This window comes from Microtus ochrogaster, unplaced genomic scaffold (genome assembly GCF_000317375.1).
Source record: "Microtus ochrogaster isolate Prairie Vole_2 unplaced genomic scaffold, MicOch1.0 UNK153, whole genome shotgun sequence".
Lineage (NCBI taxonomy): Eukaryota > Metazoa > Chordata > Mammalia > Rodentia > Cricetidae > Microtus > Microtus ochrogaster.
In genome coordinates, this window is record NW_004949251.1 from 201369 (window position 1) to 220043 (window position 18675).

The 18675-nt window shown below is 44.8% G+C and overlaps 1 protein-coding gene across 2 annotated transcripts; it reads right to left on the reverse strand.

Moving 5' to 3' along the window:
- Positions 1-3746: 3746 nt before the first annotated feature.
- Positions 3747-18451, reverse strand: Znf212 (zinc finger protein 212). Of its 2 annotated transcripts, none has more exons than XM_005372006.2 (5): positions 18332-18451; positions 11578-11967; positions 11322-11448; positions 8345-8425; positions 3747-6617 (listed from the first exon to the last, which is right to left on the reverse strand). In XM_005372006.2, the coding sequence occupies exons 1-5, from the start codon at positions 18353-18355 to the stop codon at positions 5764-5766; spliced, it is 1476 nt and encodes a 491-aa protein (XP_005372063.1). In that variant the 5' UTR covers positions 18356-18451; the 3' UTR covers positions 3747-5763. The 2 variants fall into 2 exon arrangements, with proteins under 2 accessions (XP_005372063.1, XP_005372062.1); XM_005372005.2 differs by having other exon boundaries at positions 3747-6620.
- Between the last annotated feature and the right edge of the window lie 224 nt (positions 18452-18675).

Below are 18675 nucleotides of genomic sequence, written 5' to 3' on the forward strand. Positions count from 1 at the left end.
ACCTAGGAGAAAGGATAAAGGTTCCTAAACCCTTCTGGTTTTCCAGAACAATTGGGAATCCCTAAGGGGAAAAGTGCGTTAAAAAAAAAAAAAAGCCGGGCGGTGGTGGCGCACGCCTGTGATCCCAGCACTCGGGAGGCAGAGGCAGGCGGATCTCTGTGAGTTCGAGACCAGCCTGGTTTACCAAGGGAGTTCCAGGACAGGCTCCAAAGCTACAGAGAAACCCTGTCTCGAAAAACCAAAAAAAAAAAAAAAAAAAAAAAAAAAACAAGCCCGAGACTGGGACCTACCTCAGTGGTAGTGGTAGAGCGCTTGCCTGGCTTGCGCCACAACCCAAGGGAAGGTGCTTCCGGAGTATCCTTCTCTCACGCACCCACATTTGAGGTTCTTAGCCGCTGGGATTTATGACTGCCACCTGCACAGCCCGGGCAGAGCCCCTTCTTCCAGCCCTCTCTGCCACATCCAGCCTGGGCTAGCGTGGGCCATCAGCAGGGCATCCTGTAACCCTTGGCTCCAGGCTGATTGATGATCCGGCTCTTCCAACCAGGGGAATTCAAATGACACAATGGACCGGACAACAGCTACTGTGTTCATGTGTACGGCTCTCTAACCAGTTCATGTCCTGAGCTCTCCTGAATAAACTATTCCATTTAAGACCAATATCCTTCTCGAACTAGAAACCCTTACTCGGGAAGCCCAGAATTAACCTTGGAATATAAAGTAAAACCTGCTTTTCTTGGTTTCCTGCATTTTTCACTCATGCTATGATCTTTATCCAATAAACCAATGAACTTCCCGCTGGCATTTTTAAAAAAAATTTATTTTGGGGTTTGTTTTGGTGTCTGTATGTATTTAAAATATCTTTAAAATAATCAGTTCTGAGGCTGGCAGATGACTGACCTACACACACTGTAAATAAAACCTTTTTTAAAAATTAGTTGCAGCCAGGCAATGGTGGAACACACCTTTAATCCCAGCACTCGGGAGGCAGAGGCAGGCGGATCTCTGTGAGTTCAAGTCCAGCCTGGTTTACAAGAGCTAGTTCCAGGACAGGCTCCAAAGCTACAGAAAAACCCTGTCTCGAAAAACAAAACAAAATCAGTTTGGGAGTGCACACTGTAATACTGTGTTAGTCTAGGGAAGTCTGTAAACAGGTCCAGTGTCAGAAACTATATTTTAACATAAAACCAACCACAGCCAATGTGTTCTGCTCACTGATGTATCCTGAATGTTAAAACTGCCTACATAACAAATCATTTATTTGCTCTCAAAAGAAATGGATGAGGAAAAGTAAGATGGTTTAAAGGAGGAAAGGTGTTTGCTGCCAAGTCTGTCACTGGAGTCTGATCACATGGTAAGAGAGAACTCTTAAGTTGTCTTCTGAACTCCAGTGTGCCATGGCATACGTGTGTTGATGTAGGCAAATTTTTCTGTCCCACCGACCAGCTCCCAAATCACAACATGGACACTTATTATTAAAGCTCAGGGCTGGAGAGATGGCTCAGTGGTTAAGAGCACTGGCTGCTCTCCCAGAGGTCCTGAGTTCAATTCCCAGCAACCACATGGTGGCTCACAACCATCTGTAATGAGAAATGGCGCCCTCTTCTGGCGTGTGGGCATATATACAGGCAGAATGATGTATACATCATAAAATAAATCTTTAAAAAAATTATAAAAGCTCAGCCAATAGCTTAGACTTGTTTCTAACTAGCTCTTAAAACTTAGATTAAACCATTTCTTTTAATCTCTGTTCTTTTATGTGGCTCAGTGGCTTTCTCTGCATCTGGCTGGTGACTCTGCCTTCTTCTTCCCAGGATTTTCTCTGCCCCCCAAATCCTACCTAGCTATTGGCCATTTAGCTCATTAAACCAATCAGGTGACATATTTTCAATGTGAAGGACTATTACACAACATGCTCACACGAACAAGTATAAAAACAGATGAGGCAAGCTCTCTCAAAAGCTTAGACATCAAAAAGGCAAGAGGCTGACTCAGGACAGGAATGAGCAGCCCAACTGGCGTGGCATGTAAGAAAGGCTGTAGCAGCCTTCAGCACTAGAGTTTGCTTTGGATCCGCGGCTGGGAACACCACTGTAAGACCCAAGAAAGCCTATGTCCAACAGCTCCACCATGTCATATGGTGGTGAGACTAGCTAGGCTAACTAGGGCCAGGTGTGAGCACTATGTTTACTGAGCGAATAGGAAGGAGAGGCATACCAGCTTAGTTGGGCATGTGACGTTGCGGCCCTATGTAGTATGTGCAACTTGACCAGTTCACTTCCCAGAACCTTCTTCTCCACGCTTCCCAGAGCAGCCTTTCAATATGTGACAGTTGAAATGGGCAAGTAAGTTGTGTCATTTAAAACAGTGCCTACGGAGCCTGGTATGCTGGCTCCCACCTGAAATAACAGCATTCAGGAGGCTGAAGGTGGGAGCAAGGCTGGGAAGTCAAGTAGGCTACATAGCAAGTCCCCTAACAGCTGGGGGAAAAAGAACACTTTCTGAATCTGACCCTTGGAAACTCCTACAAGTTGTCCTCTGACCACCACACAGAGAGAGACATGCATGCACCCATATACATGCAAATGTTAGAGATCTAGAATAAAAAACAATGCCTACTGGAGGTTACATAATGTTGTGTGTTCTGAAAGTGGGGGTGCACACCTTTAGTCCCAGCGCTGGGAAAGCAGAGGCGGGTGAAACTCTGAGTTCAAGGCTAGCCTAGTCTACAAAGTGAGTTCCAGGACAACCAGGGCTACACAGAAACCCCGTCTTTTTGTTTTGTTTTTTCGAGACAGGGTTTCTCTGTGGTTTTGGAGCCTGTCCTGGAACTAGCTCTTATAGACCAGGCTGGTCTCGAACTCACAGAGATCCGCCTGCCTCTGCCTCTCGAGTGCTGGGATTAAAGGCGTGCGCCACCACCGCCTGGCAGAAACCCCGTCTTAAAAAAACAAAAAGTATGTTTTGTGTACACATGGACCCATGAGGAGCTTTCTCCAATGCCCCGCTTTGTATAAACACCTGTGTTCCCCCACTCAGCTTTGATTCAGACACCTCCGTGTCCTCTTCCTGTTCTTGTGTGTTGAACAAAACTACATGCCATAAACTATATGCCCCAAGTTACTCGTTTTGTTTTGAATGAAGATTCAGTTTCTGTCTTTTGCATACAGGTCTCCAATGAAGGGTATTGCCAGTATTAACAGTACAAATGAAGGTTAACTCTAGACTAGGAACTGCTGTTCGGGTGGGGAAACAGAAATCTGAACTTTTTAAAAATCTATTATATGTACATATATTATATATATGAAATTATCTATTATACATTAAGACAATTTGCTGCTGTAATGCAAAACCATGGTGGATTAGAGGTGCTATTGAGTTTTCTCCAATGTGAAGGAGGTCCTTCTGTTTAATTCAAAGTCCTACACAAGCTCAACTGGGGAGGAGGGATTCTTTGCCTCTGCCAGCCCCTCCCATCTTCAGAAACTATGTGCCTTTTAAAACAAGTTCCCTCATGTGTTAGATACTACAGTATCTGTCCCTGAACGAGGAGGGATCTCTGAAGCCTTCTTTTTTGACCTGGCCTTTAAAAAGAAAAAAGAAAAATCCTATGGCTGAGCAGGGATAGCACAGGCCTTTAATCTTTAATCCCCATACCCTGGAAGCAAAGGCAAGCAGATCTCTGTGAGTTTCAGGCCAGCCCGGTCTATAGAGTAAGTTCCAGAACTGCTGAGGCTATTACAAAGTGAAACCCTGTCCCAAAAAACAAATAAACAAAAATCCTATTGTATTTCTAATGGAATTTTCACGAGTTTTGTAATTTTCTAACTATCCAAGCTCCACTTCCTAAACTTTCAGTACTTTTAACAAAAATTTTAAACTGAAGGCATTATTTAGGTGTTGTTAGTAGACGTTCTACCCAATGCACACTCAGCCATCTCTGAGAAGATGACACTGACCATCATACCTACAGCATCTCTTGGGTTCTGAAGCTTAGCTCTCTGCTAACTTTGACTTCCTGGCTTTTCCTTCGTCTCTTCTCACCTCCTGCTGTCCTGTGTAGTGAGATTTGGTGGGATAAAGTATGCTTTTGTCCCTACCCCCTGTAACATATGGATTTCAAGTTTTACTATTGCAATAAAAGTGCTGTATGCTGGCATTAAAAGGAAATGTTGCTCAGCATGGTGGTACTTGAGAAACGGTGATGGGAAGATCAGGAGTTCAAGCACGGCTTCAGCCTCACAGCAAGTTCAGAGCCAACTTGGGCCATATGAAACCCCACCTCAAAGAACAAAAATATTCTTTAATGTAAATTCCGTCAGGCAGTGTTAGTAGACACCTTTAATTCCAGTACTTGGGAGGCGGAAGCAGAAGGCAGATCTGAGTTTGAGGACACCCTGTTGTACAGAGAGGGTACCAGAATAGCCAGGGCTACACTGTCTTGAAAAACAGAAACACAACAAAAATGTCTCAACCCAGAGGTGTAGGATGGAGTCTGAGCTGTACTACCTTCAAGCTCCTAGCAAGTACTTCTGGGGACAGGGAAACAGAACCTAACCTTGACATTGAAGTGTAAAACTGTAGCAGCAACAGTATCCCTGGTCCAGTGTCTGAGCTCTGAGGCATGATGATCATAGGGTCAGGCTAGGTTTCCTGGTGAGGAACCTCTCCTCATTTGACTCCTGGTGACAAGTCTCGATAAACAGAAAACATCCCATGTGATTTTTTTTTTAAATACAAGTAACAAGATTTATTCCAGACATAGTAAAACATCCAAGGATACATTCACATGTGACCAAGGAACCCACTCTCACCCCCCTCCCGAAATGACAGTGGGGCAGGTACTCAACACTCCTGAGACAAGCGTCTGTGCGTTTTCTCCATTTCTGGGAAAGACACTGGAGGTCTAATCTGAACCTTAAGTGACACCTGGTATAGGAACCCAGCTCTGCCTTCTACTCCTGCCCCCAGAACTGCAGAAACACAGCAAAGCCAGGGGCAAAAAGGGGTAGAGTATGAGACACCAAACTCCCAGAACTGAGCTCTCAGCTTCTTCAAAGAAGTCTTTACTCCCAGCAGGGGCTTCAGGGGCTTCTCCTAGCCCCATCTGAGTGCACTCTGCAACCCACCAAGGGAGCCCAGCAGTGTCTTGGCTCTCTGGCCTATTTTAAGTGTGGGTGGGCTAAAGGAGCCCATAAACTAACCCTCCTGGAGGGTAGGCTCAGTTCCCATGTTAGGAACAATGTCTACAACTCTTGAAATTTATAAAACAAGTTTTGAGCTATATTTTAAAAAAATCAACAAGAATCTAACTCCAAAAAGAGGTCTTTAGAACAACCTAAGCAGTTCGTTTAAATTATTTATACTAGTTTTTAACAAGGAGGCTAAAAAAGGAAGGGAAGTAGAGGTACTTCCCGGAACTCTCCACATACCTCTGTGGCCCCATTCAACTGTGGGAAGACGTGTGAAATGCTAGGGTGGGCCCTGGAACTGGTCCCCAGTTCCTGTGGTGTGACAGTGCACCAGAAAGGAGAAAACCAAGGACCTGAAAGGCTAAAGAAACAGTAAACCCAGTAGCAGGGCCAAGATGGCAGAGGCTGGGGCACAGATCTCTCCTGTGTCTCAGACTAGCCTTTGTGCTTAGCCAAGGGGGGCAAAGAAGAAACAATTTTCCTCAGGAAGAAGTCAGCCTAACTTTGTAGTATCTCTGCGGGGGTCTCACGCCACCCCCCTCCACCCCCAGACGGTGAGGGGCTGGCAACCTTAAAGCAGGCCATTGGGCCTTCCATTCTCTGAAGCCAGCCCACCCCGCTCCCGCTGGTGAATTTTCTGGTGCTGCAGCAGGTGCTGCTTCTGGACAAAGCTCTTTTCACACTCGGGGCAGCTGTAGGGCCGCTCGCCAGTGTGGATGCGCTGGTGCCGCACCAGGTCAGACGGGTGGCTGAAACTCTTGCCACAGTACCCACAGATGAGAGAACTCCGACTTTTCCTCCACGGGATGTGGCCAGGCAGAGCGACTAAGCTGTTAGGTGAGAATCTCTCCTGGATATGAGGGCTGGCGCTGGCGCCCCCCTGCTGGTGGCAGCGCTGGTGGGTCGCCAGGCTGACTTTGCAGCTGAAGCTCCTGTGGCACACATCACACTGATGCAGCTTCGACTTTTTGGCCTGTGGTTTCAGTCGTGGCCTGGGCCTAAGGCTCTCCTCTGGTTCTGTGGCCGAGTAAGACTCTCTGCCCACGTGGCTCTGCATATGTGCAGTCAGCTGCTGCTTGTAGCGGAAGCTGATCTGGCATTCAGAACACTTGTATGGGCTGCTGTCCCTTTTCACCTTCAGGCTCTGTCCGCACTCCTGACCCAATTGTACCTGCCTCTGAGCCTTCTGTTTTCGGGGGCAGTCCACTTTTCTACCAGGGGCAGGGTTTCTACTGCCCTCAACTGACTCAGGGTTAGAGTCCCCAGGGCCTGATTCCAAGAGGGCAGAATCTCCTGGACTATTCCAGAACACAGCCTGCTCCATGCCAAAGAAAGCCTGCTGCTCAGCAGCACTGGAAAACATGCTGGGCAGACCTGCAGGGTCCTCCTGCTTGTACAGCACCTCCTGTTTAACCATGGCCCTATCTGCTGCAAGGAAAAAGACCAACAAAAGATTATATTCCAGTACTTTTGGTGTGTCCAGAACCAAATGCTTGGGGACTTCAGGAAGACTCAAAACAAAGCTTCTGAGGATGATTGAATTAGGACAATCCGGAGGAGGATCTCAGCATCTTACTCTTAGACAACAATGTTATTATAGTTCTCCAAACTTATCTATAAGCTGGTGCTTAAACTCTATGAAAAATGACAAAATACACTGTAACCACTTGGTTCAAAAGTGTTAAAATAACAAATTTGAAGCTGGGCCTGGTGATACAGGCCTTTACATAACCTCAGCTACTCAGAAAGATGAGTCAAGAGAGTCACAAGTTAACAGATTGCTTAGGCTGCACGGTAAGTTCAAGACCAGTGTGGGCAACTAAGTGAGACCCTATCTAAATTTTGTTTTGTTTTTTGAAAACATGGTTTCTCTGTGTAACAACTCTGGCTGTCCTGGAACTCGCTCTGTAGACCAGACTGACCTCAAACTCCCTATATCAAAATTTTAAAAAGATTTTTTTAAAAAGGGGCCGAAGATAAAGCCTAGCCGCAGATGCTTACCCAGCATGTGTAAGGCCCTGCATTTAACACTAAACTAATAGTTTGAAAACCACACAAGTAGGAGCAGAGGAATGACTTAGTGGTTAAGAGCAGCAGCTGTTCCTACAGAGGACTCAAGTCCAATTCCCAGTACCCACATGGTGGCCACAACCATCAGTAACTCCAGTTTCAAGAGATTTGATACCTTCTACACTTCAACCATGAAGTGCACAGGCAAACAGAAAAAACACCATGCACATAAACTAGTAAAATAATATTATTTTGTTCTTCCTGGATGTTCTGTTTAAACACCTCTCCTCATTTCTTTTTCCCTTGGTCCTGTGACTTGTTGCCCACCCTCCACCGCTCATTCTGACCACAGCCTACTATGTATATTACTTATAGGGCATGAAAAAGCATGCTACGCAGTCTGCAATACTCCAAAGACTGACAGGGGTTAAGAACCATCTAGAACAGGGCTAGTCAAAGTATGGTGGCTCACACTGTAATCCTACTCAAGAGGTAGAATCAGGAGGATCATGAGTTCAAAGCCAGCCTGAGCAACATAGTAAGTCCAGGCTATCGTGGACTACGTATTAAGACTTGCCTCAAAAACAGACAGAGGCCAGAGAGATGGCCTGCTGAACAAGAGCACTTGTTCCCAACACCCACACCGGGTGGCTCCCAATCATTTATAACTCCAGCTCAGGGAGGTCCTACCCCATCTTCTGCGCTCCGTGGACACCCCACACATCATACAGTCACACACACACACACATATATATAAATAAAAATGAAAAAAATAAAATAAAAATGAAAAAAAAACTTTAAAAACAAATAAGCTGGGTGCTGGAAGCTCCTAGGATCAGGAAGGCAGATGCAGGTAAATCTCTGAGTTTGAGGCCAGCCTGGTCTACAAAGGAGTTCCAGGACAGCCAGGGCTACACAGAGAAACCCTACCAAAAAAAATTAATTAATTAATTAATAATAAAATAAAATAAGAAACACAACAAAAACAACAAAACCAAACAGGAGTCCACAACCTGCACATGCCAGATGAAATTATAGGTACTATTTGGCATTTCAGCTGTGGGCACGTTCCTTATAAGCTATCGGAACCCGAAGGGTAGGAATGGAGAAAAAAGACAGACGAACACTTTAGAACTACTCACCCAGATGGGTACCTTCTTCTACCAAGTCACCCACCATCTCTGCACCCAATTCCACTTCTTCTTCTGGCTGGCCAAGGACCTCTGGGTTGGAAAAGATACAGTGTGAGTCCACCAGAGTAAAACTTGCAGCACGCTGGTCAGACGCCACTGAACAAACGACCAATGCTAGGGAATCAATACTAACAGTTAAAAAGACCCAGATAAGGCTACTGCCATTTCTCCTCTGGCCAATGGAAATTTCAAGATGTCATTATTTTTAATGACTGGGTAATACCAGTCCGTTGTGTAAATGTACCACACTTTCTTTATCCATTCTTTAGTTGAGGAACATCTTGATTGTTTCTAGTTTCTGGCTATTATGAATAAAGCTGCTATGAACAGAGCTGTGCAAGTGTCCTTGTGGTATGATGGAGCATCCTTTGGGTATAGGCCCAAAAGCAGTACAGCTGGGTCTTGAGGTAGATCGATTCCCAATTTTCTGAGAAACCGCCATATTGATTTCCAAAGTGGCTAAGTTTGCACTCCTACCAGCAATGGAGGCATGTTCTCCTTGCTTTGCATCCTTGCCAGCATGAGCTGACCCTAAGTTCTGCTGTTCCTTCATTAGGGTGACTAGCTCATGTGCCAGTGTCCACATAGCACCATCACCTCTGCCCATACAGCTCAAGTTTTTCCAAGGATTCCTTCCACAGTGCCTAATTTCATCCCCCTGGCCTCCTTGCTGAGGCAATTCCAGGTAAGGCAGGCTCTGTGGCACAGGAAAACAGCCTCAAGAGAGTATATAACCCATTTGGGGTAACATGGTCACCTCTTTGACCCACTTTGACTTTTCTCACCCTCATGGATCTGGTCCAGTCAGTGGCCTCCTTGGTATTTCTCCAAGGACCCACATTTAAAAAGCATCTATCTAACAAGAAAAGAATACATTTGTTATACAGCATATATTAGTAATATTTTATACAAAATACTTCCAGTCTACCAAACAAACACGGAGACCGCAGTGGCTGGTAATGATGCTGGCTAATTAATTGCCAAGAAAATGGGTTTTGTCAGCCTATACTGCATATCTCAATACAAGTGGAGACCAGAAAGAAACCAGTGGAATTTAATATTTAACTGTGTAAAGATATGCTACATTTGTTTAACTATGTAAAGATGTTGGAGGAGGACACTTGTTGGTTCCTGGCTGCTCAGCCCCAAAATAATCACACAGAAACTGTATTATTTAAATCACTGCTTGGCCCATTAGCTCTAGCTTCTTATTTGCTAACTCTTACGTTTTAATTTAACCCATCTCCATTAATCTGTGCATCACCATGAGGTCGTGGCCTTCAGCACATCTGTCTCTTGTGGCTCCATGGTTTTTCTCTAACCCTGCCCTTCTTTCTCCCAGCATTCAGTTTAGTTTTCCCCACCTAGCTCTGTTCTACCCTATTAGGCCAAGCCAGTTTTTTTATTAAGCAATATTTACAGCATTCAGAGGGCAATCCCACATCACCTCCCCCTTCATAAAGATGTGTTATATTTGACTATGCTGCACTTGCTTAATTATGTAAAGATGTGCTGCTGTTTCACCTTGCCTGCCTAAGGCACCTGACTGGTCTAATAAAAAGCTGAATGGCTAATAGAAAGGCAGGAGAGAGACAGGTGGGGTTGGTGGGCAGACAGAATAAGTAGGAGGAAGAATCTAGGCTCAGCTCTAGAGAACAAAGAGAGAGGAGGAGAGGACGGATGCCCAGGACAAGTTAGGCAGCTGCCAACCAGATATGGAAAAAGCATTGAAATCAGGCCATACAGAAAGAAGGTAAAAGCCTTGAGGCAAAACACAGATGAAAACACAAGTTAAATTAAGTTGTAAGAGCTAGTGGGATGCCGGGCAGTGGTGGTGCACAACTTTAATCCTAGCACTCGGGAGGCAGAGGCAGGCGGATCTCTGTGAGTTTGAGGCCAGCCTGGTCTAGAAGAGCTACTTCCAGGACAGGCTCTAAAGCTACAGAGAAACCCTTGGGAGGGAGGGGGAAGAGCTAGTGGAACAAACATAAGATAAGAACAAGCATTCAAAATTGCTAGTAAATTTCTATGTCATGATTTCGGAGTTGGTTGGTGGTCCAAAAGAAAACCTGTTACAGCCGCTTTAAGGAGTCAGTTGTCTCCTTCCATTGTGGAATTGAATGCAGGTTATCAGGCTTTATAGCAAGCACTTCTACCCACTAAGCCACCTCAGCAAGACCAGCCTGATCTCCAGAATGAGTTCCAGGACAGCCAGGGCTACATAGAGGGTTTTTTTCCTCTTAAATAAATAAATAAATAAGTAACAAAACAAAGGTTTATTATATTTGTGGTGGTTTGAAGGAGAATGGCCCCATAGAGTCATATGCTTGAAAACTTTGTTGCCAATTGGTGGAACTTGTTTGGTAAAAGTTGGGTGTAGCCTTGTTAGAGGAGGCAAGTTGGTGGGGGGGAAGAGGGGACAGGGCTTTAAGGTGTCAAAAGACTGAAGCCAGCTTGAGTTAGTTTTCCCTGCATCTTGCTTGCAATTCAAGGTAGGAGCTCTCAGGGCTGTTTCAGTCGCTTGCTACCTCTTATCTCTGCTTGGCCATCAAAGACTCAAACTAACCCTCTGAAACCATAAGCCCCAAATAAACTTTTTTCCTACAAGTTGCCTTGGTCAGTGTCTTACACAGAAACAGAAAAGTAACTAATACTTCATAGCTATGTAGAAAATGCCTATATTATACTTCAGCAATAATATCATCATAAATAACTTCAAGAAGCAATTGGGTTACCACAGAGAAGAAACAGAAAAGGCTCAACCCAGAGACCTTCTCAGGTCTCTGCAGGTGAGAGGGTCTGCAGGTGAGAGGGTCTGGAGACTCATTCCTCCTCCCAGCACAGGAGCAGAGGGCAAGAGCCAGGCAGAGTCCTGGGTGCAATCAGGAGGGCTCTGAGAGAATTCAGGGAGAAAACTGCCACTCACTCAGAGAGACCAGAGTCTCATAGTTGCTCTCCATGACATTCCTGTAGAGCTCCTTCTGCCAGTCCTCCAGGTTCTCCCACTCCTGTTCCGAGAAACAGACCTCATCATTCTCAAGGGATTCGGACACCTGCAATTGAAAGCCACAAGAAATAAGCACTTTGACTCATATCATGAGTGCGAACCAGTGACTTAACATCTTGACTAATCTAGGGCTGAGCTCCCCTTCTTTCCTAACTTTTAAACTTAGAGATTCTACCTTGGGGGTCTCCCCTTTGCTGCCTGGGGGAAGCCGCAGGACCCAGAAGTTCCTGTTGCGAAGCAGGTTCTCCACGTTCTCCAGCCGCCGCTGCAGCAGCCCGTACTCCTGCAGCAGGGTTCCCAACACGGCCCACTTGCCCTCCAGCTGGTTGCTGAACTCTACAGCTGTCTTCTCAAAGTCAGCCAGCTTCTTCTCGGCTGTCCCTGCTCGTCCCTCAAGACTCTGTAGCCGGGCAGCCTGGGATTCCATCTTCTTCTCCACAGCCTGAATAGCGGCCACCACTGTCCAAAGTGAGATTTCTGTGGTCTGAAAATATGGGTTTTTCTCTGTTGTTTGTGAAGGTTGTGTGGTGGGAGCTAATGGTGTGGAACGCCGTTTCCTCCTGTGCTGTAGGATTGAGGATATGAGGCCAGTGAGACAAGGTCACTTCCAAATATCAAATAAAGAAAGCAAGACCAAGACCAGACTCCTAGCTAGCTTCCTTAAAACAAACAAATCCAAACATACTTTTTATTCTGATACCGTGCTGGCTAGTTTTATATGAACTTGACATAAGCTGGAGTCACTAGAGGAGGGAGCCTATATTGAGAAAACGCCTAAGTAAGATCAGGATGCAGGAAGCCTGGAGGGTATTTTCCTAATTAGTGACTGGTATAGAAAGGCCCAGTCCACTGTAGGTGGGGCCACCCCTGGGCAGGTGATCCTGGGTTCTATAAGAAAGCAGGCTGAACAAGCCATGGAGAGCAGGCCAGGGAGTGAGCAGCACCCCTCCATGGTCTCTGCTTCAATTTCTGCCTCCAGGTTCCTGCCCTGACTTCCTTCAGTGACGAACAATGTTATGGAAGTATAAGCCAAATAAGCCCTATTTCTCCCCAACGTGCGTTTTGGTTAAGGTGTTTCATCATAGCAATAGAAATCTTAAGAAAGATACTGAAAATTTCATGTGGGGCCGGGTATGCAGCTCTGTTGATATCATGCTCACCTAGCATGCACAAAGCCCTGATCTCGATCTGAAGCACCACCACATAAACCAGGCTGTATGCCTGTAATCCCTGTACTTGAAAAGGAGGCGGTAGAGTTAAAAATTCAAGGTTGAACACAGCAAGTTCAAAGCCAGCATAGGCTACAAGAAGCCCAGTCTCTCAAACAAACATAAAAATTATAACAAAAAGGAGGGTAGAAAGAAACAATTACATATATTGCATATCTACATATAATTTTGAAAAATATCAGAAAAATAGATAAAATATCATCATAAAGTTAAGCTTTTCCCTCAAATTGTCCTCTGCCCTCCACACTCATGGTGCACACGTATCCAGACACACACACACACACACACACACACACACACACAGTAAATAAATAAGTGTAAAGAACAATTTTTAAAGCCATTGTTGGGCTGGTGAGATTGCTCAGCAGTAAAGGCCAAAAGTTTGGTCTCTGGGATCTACATGGTGGAAGCACAGAACTGACTCCCGGAGCCGGCATCTGACAACCAACTACACGGTGAAATGGCACACTCACTACCCACGAAATAAACAAACAGAAACAGGCCAGGCCTGTTGGCACATGCCTTTAATCACAGCACAGGGGGATCTTCGTGAGTTTAAGTCTATCCTGGTCTACATAGTGAGTCCCAAGTCAGCCAGTAAGACTCACTGAAGTACTGGCTGGAGAGATGGCTCAACAATTAAGAGCACTGCCTGCTCTTCCAAAAGTCCTGAGTTCAATTCCCAGCAACCACATGGTGGCTCACAACCATCTGTAATGAGGTCTGGTGCCCTCTTCTGGCCTGAAGGCATACAAGCAGACAAAATACTGTATAAATAAATAAAAAACAAAATATTCAGTACTAGGCTGGGCGGTGGTGGCGTACGCCTTTAATCCCAGCACTCTTCCCTTTCAGTCTGTTTCTGCCATCTTTTGTTCACTTCTATGGGTTAATTTTTCTGTCACTTTATCAGTATTGTGACCTTATTAATTCTAGCTGCACAGTAATTATTGGCAAGTACTAAGACAAATCCCATCTCTATTTCACAGTAATATCTTGGCTTCTTTTGGCACTGGTATTCTACAAACATCAAGAGTTTCACAAAGGTATCTTCAGAGACTGTGTTTGGAAATGTATCAAATTCTACAGAAAAGTTTGAGAAACAACATTTTTAGGAAAAAAAAAGTTTGATTCATATACAGAATATTTTACTGCATTTGAAGGAATTTTTAGCATGTTCAATATTTTAACATATTCCCTAACTTTCTATTACAGACAACTCTTGCTATGCATCAACCCACCCAAAATTTAGTGACTTAAAGACATATCTACTTTGCTCACAAATCTGAAATCAAAGCAGAGAAAGCCTCATGTCTATGCTCCCTCTCTGTGAGTGGGGCAGTCACAGGCAAGCAGATACATGAAGAACCCTAAATACATGCAAAGGTGGATGGATCCAACTCTTCAACAGCCCCCAACCCAAAGTCTAAGACCACATCTAACCCTAAGTCAGACTTGGGTGAACATACTTCCAGTTCTAATAGGTGTCTTTTCCTTTGTATTTTTTATTTTATGAATGTTCGGTCTGCATGTACATATATATGGGCATCACATATGTGGCTGGACCAGTGAAGGAAAGAAGAGAACATTATTAGATCCTCTAGAACTGGAGTTTCTGATGGTTTGGAGTCACCATATAGGTGCTGGGAACTGAACTCCGCAAGAGTAACAAGTGCTCTAGACCATGGAGCCATCTTTCCAGGCCCTCCCTCCCTTCCTTATTTTATCTATACTGTATCATTATACAAAGATATTACATGCTGGTGAAAAAAATGGATAAAATAGCAAGGCAATGGTGGTGCACACCTTTAATCCCAGCACTTGGGAGACAGAGCAGGCAGATCCCTGTGAGTTTGAAGCCAGCCTGGCCTACAGAGTTCCAGAACAGTCACGGCTACACACACACACACACACACACACACACACACACACAAAAAAAAAAAACCCTGTCTTGAATAATAAATAAGTAAATAAATATAAATAAAATCAAAATTAAATAAATATTAATAATGATTTGAACATATGCCTTTCCCCAGTTCTCTACCCTATTCCCATTTGGGGGAAAGTTTTCCCTTTTTTGAGACAAGATCTTCTATATAGCTCTGGCTGCCCTGGAACACATAATACAGATCAGACAGGCATAGAACTCATAGATATCATCCACCTGTTTCTACCTCCCAAATGCTGGGATTAAAGACGTGAGTCATCATGATCAACTAAACTAAAAAAATTAAAAACTCATTTTATTGGTCATACTAGCTGCATGCACTTCAAGGCTCGACACTGTCCATGTAACCAGACTATGGCAAGAGTGCTGCTGGGTGTGCCACATCCTCACGACTTCTTTCTGCTAGATAAAATACTAGATTGTATTTGAGTATTCTAAATAATGGTGAATTTTGTTAATTTTCAAATATATCTAAAGCTATGTAATTAGCCTTAAACTAGTTTAAAGATGTCATTTCAAGATAGAAATTTTAATCTTTTTTATTATTAGTACAGGAGGATTTCCGATCTCTGGCAGTGATACACTTCTGTTTCTTTTAATTAGTATTATTAGTAACACTAGTTCTTTTAAGTAGTCAAACTGCTCTCATACCCTTTTTTTTGGTTTTTTTTTTTTTTTTTGGTTTTTCGAGACAGGGTTTCTCTGCGGCTTTGGAGCCTGTCCTGGAACTAGCTCTGTAGACCAGGCTGGTCTCGAACTCACAGAGATCCGCCTGCCTCTGCCTCCCGAGTGTTGGAATTAAAGGCGTGCGCCACCGTCACCCGGCTCTCATACCCTTTTATACTTAACTACTTGTATTGACTTACCTTTTGGATTTTCCCAAAATGAAGGTTGAATTTTTCCTATCCTTATAATCTTTGCTTCTTAATTCAATTATATTTATTGTAACTGACTTTTTTTAGTTTTAGCAATTATGAAAAGTGTACTTACAAAGATCACTGATTTCTGATCTCTTCTTCCTAAGTTCTACATCAATGCTGTTGTGTAGTTTAATTATTTGTCATTAATTGCTCAATAAGTTACTGTCTTATTCAGTCAGACACTTAATCCCAGCATTTGAGAGGCAAAGCCAAGGGGATCTCTGTGAGTTCAAGGCCAGCCTGGTCTACATATCAAATTCCTAGAGAGATGCAGCTACCTACCTACATTGTGAAACCCTGACCAAAAAAGAAAGTTTACTCTTTGCCCCAGTGTTGCCCTCAAGTCCCATCTTTAGTTTTTTTCCCCAAAGTCTCTTGATTTCATAAATTTTATCAAATACAATTGTTCAGCAAATGCTCTCAAAATTGGCTTCACAACTCTGTTCATATTTTAAGAGTTCATGCTTTCTACTTTTGGGTTATAAATTTTATTATGTTTTTCTTAAATTATCACATAAAATGATGGGTTTATGATTTATTATACATTTCAAATATCATTTACATAGTGTTTTCTTCCTTAGTATTTTTCAGTTGTTATTATCAGGACATGAATTTGGTTTAGCAGTAGAGAATCCTCACCTGAAGAGAGATGTCTGAGAATACAAACATGTTCAAGAACAGTTTAAATAAACTCTACAATGTCAAAACTGTAAGTTCAAGTCTAGCTGGGATTTTGGTGGACCTTTATTGCTTTGTCTCAAAGAGGTCTGCTAGGAGTGGGAGGGACGAGAAGTGGAGTCTGCTGATCCTCCCACTCCACACCAGTGCTCATCTACAGAAAAACCCTTTCAAGATGGCGTCTGTGTCTTAAAGGAGCCAGATGCAGATGCTGCCAACACTAGTTTCCCAGGTCAGCGTTAACTCCTTGAAAGCAAACCCTGATAAATCTTTCAGTACACTCCAAAGCAGTTCTTACCCATTTCCTAGACAAACCACAGCCAATTCTAGGCAAGGCAAAGTTTTCAACACAAATTTCCTTTGTTTTTTCTTTCACAAAGAGATATCTCAGGATCCCAAAGTTTCTGAACCCAAAATGCTGCAGTAAAACTCAATTCAAAACCAAAGGAGCACAAGGGTGATCCTCCGGACACTATCTAGGAGTCTGGGGATGAGACAGCATAGGGGTCTGGACCGGGTTTGTCTTCTCTGCCAGTTAGAGAACTAAAACCAAGAAAAATCTTAAGCTCCACAAGTAACATCAGAAAAATTTCAAACGCTACTGACAGAATCCGCAGTTGAAGAAAAGTATTGATTGGGGGACAAGGAAAAGTGTACAACAGACACCCAGAGAAAAGCAGAGGGGACCCAGGAAACTGTTTTTGTTTGTTTGTTTTTGAGGCTGGAGCTTTTAAAGCCTCTCAAGTTTTCCTCCTCTAACTTAGGGTCGTTCCATTTGAAGATGGTTGATTGGCCCAGAACTGTTGTGCCTTGAACTTGAGCAGTCCATCAGAAGCGTTGGGAGACAAATCCTATAAAGCCTTTGATTTAGGCTTCCAGGCTTATCTCAAGTAGGGTGGGTGAGGAAGATCTTGGAAATTTGCCACCTTTAATTATCTAACCATGGCCCCCTCTCCCTGTTTGCCTAGCAGGGAGTCTGTCTAACTAGCACTAGGGTTGCAGAGGCAATTCAAAGCTAGCGTGGTCTACATAGCTAGTCCCAGGCAGCTGGGACTACAGGTCAAGACCTTATTTTGAAAGATTAAAAATAAATTAGACAAGAAAAAGGCTTGTGCTTGTAATTGCTGCACTTGGGAGTCAGAGGTGAGAGTTTAAGGTCATCTCGGGTAGGCTAGGCTGAGGCGCACGTGACTGTGACCCAAAACACAACCACCACCAATCAAAAGCGAGCATAATGGCTCACACCTGTAATCCTACCACTGGGGAGACCGAGTAGGAAAGACTGTCACCAGCTCCAGATCAGCCTGTACTACAGAGTGAGGCTCTGTCTCAACAACAAAAAGCCAGTTAAGTTCCGTTTATCCTGCCCTTTTCCTAAGTTAACCACTACTGTGTCAAAGTATAAGAAGACCGAAAAAAAAAAATAAAAAAATAAAAGTATAAGAAGACCGGAGCCATAAAAAAAAATTAGAAATTTCTTTAACAACGAATCCAACATTATCAATTCAAGTTAAGGAGACAAAGGCCTAGAGAGATGAGCACAGGCTGCCGAAGGAGGTGAGGGCTGAGATATTCCTCAAACCAAATTTCAGTGTCTTCCCATTCCCTGAATAGCTGGAAGAGGGGGAAAGCAGATAATACTGCGCACCTACAGCTCTGTAAGTACACCTGTCCCCAAGGAGAGGTGGCCCCGCCTGGTTTCAACCTGTAGCTGCAAACTCAGTACAGAAATCTACGACAGAACATAGCATCCGGACCAAAACCCACTGGTCGGAGAGAAGCCCTAAGTCCCGGAGTCTCCCGCAGCTGAGCTCAAAGGCAACGAGCGGTTTTAAACCGCGCCATCACTCCAACTCAGAAAACGAGTCCCTAGTTGGCACGAAGCAGGGAAATATGTGGGGGCAATCACAAACAATTCAACAAGCTTCGCAGAAGTTTCTATGGGAAGACGCAGAGGGCCAAGGCTCCGAGTCCTGCGCAGAAAGCTCCGAGGGAGCGAGCAGGCGGAGGCTGAGGGTCTTCGGGAGGGAGGGCGGCAGCCGCCGGCGCCAACGGCCGCGGAGGGAACCAAGCCCGCGACCGACTCCGCAAGCCCCGCCCCTGCCAGGGCGCCGTCTCCCCCAGCGCCCTCGCCGCCCGGCCGGCGCGCCTTACCCGAGCAGGCGCCGACTCCGCCATGGTCGCAGTCACCCCACAATACCGACTGGCGGGAGAGTGCTCCGGCTGTGTGCCACTCCGCCAAACGCCCGGACTTCGGGAAGCCGCCGCCGCCGCCGCCGCCCCCGCCGTGTTGATACAAGGTGCATTCTGGGAACGTCCCCCCGCCTCCCCGAGCCAAGAAGAGCTGCAGCCGCTGCTCCGGCCGCGCGCTGTTTCTATTGCGCCACAGTGCGCCGGGACGGTGAACAGCAGCAGCTCGGAACCCCAGTCTTTTGAGAGCGGAGTATAAACGCAAGCGCTCGCATTTTTTGAATTTAAGGTAAGCCCTGCACACCGCG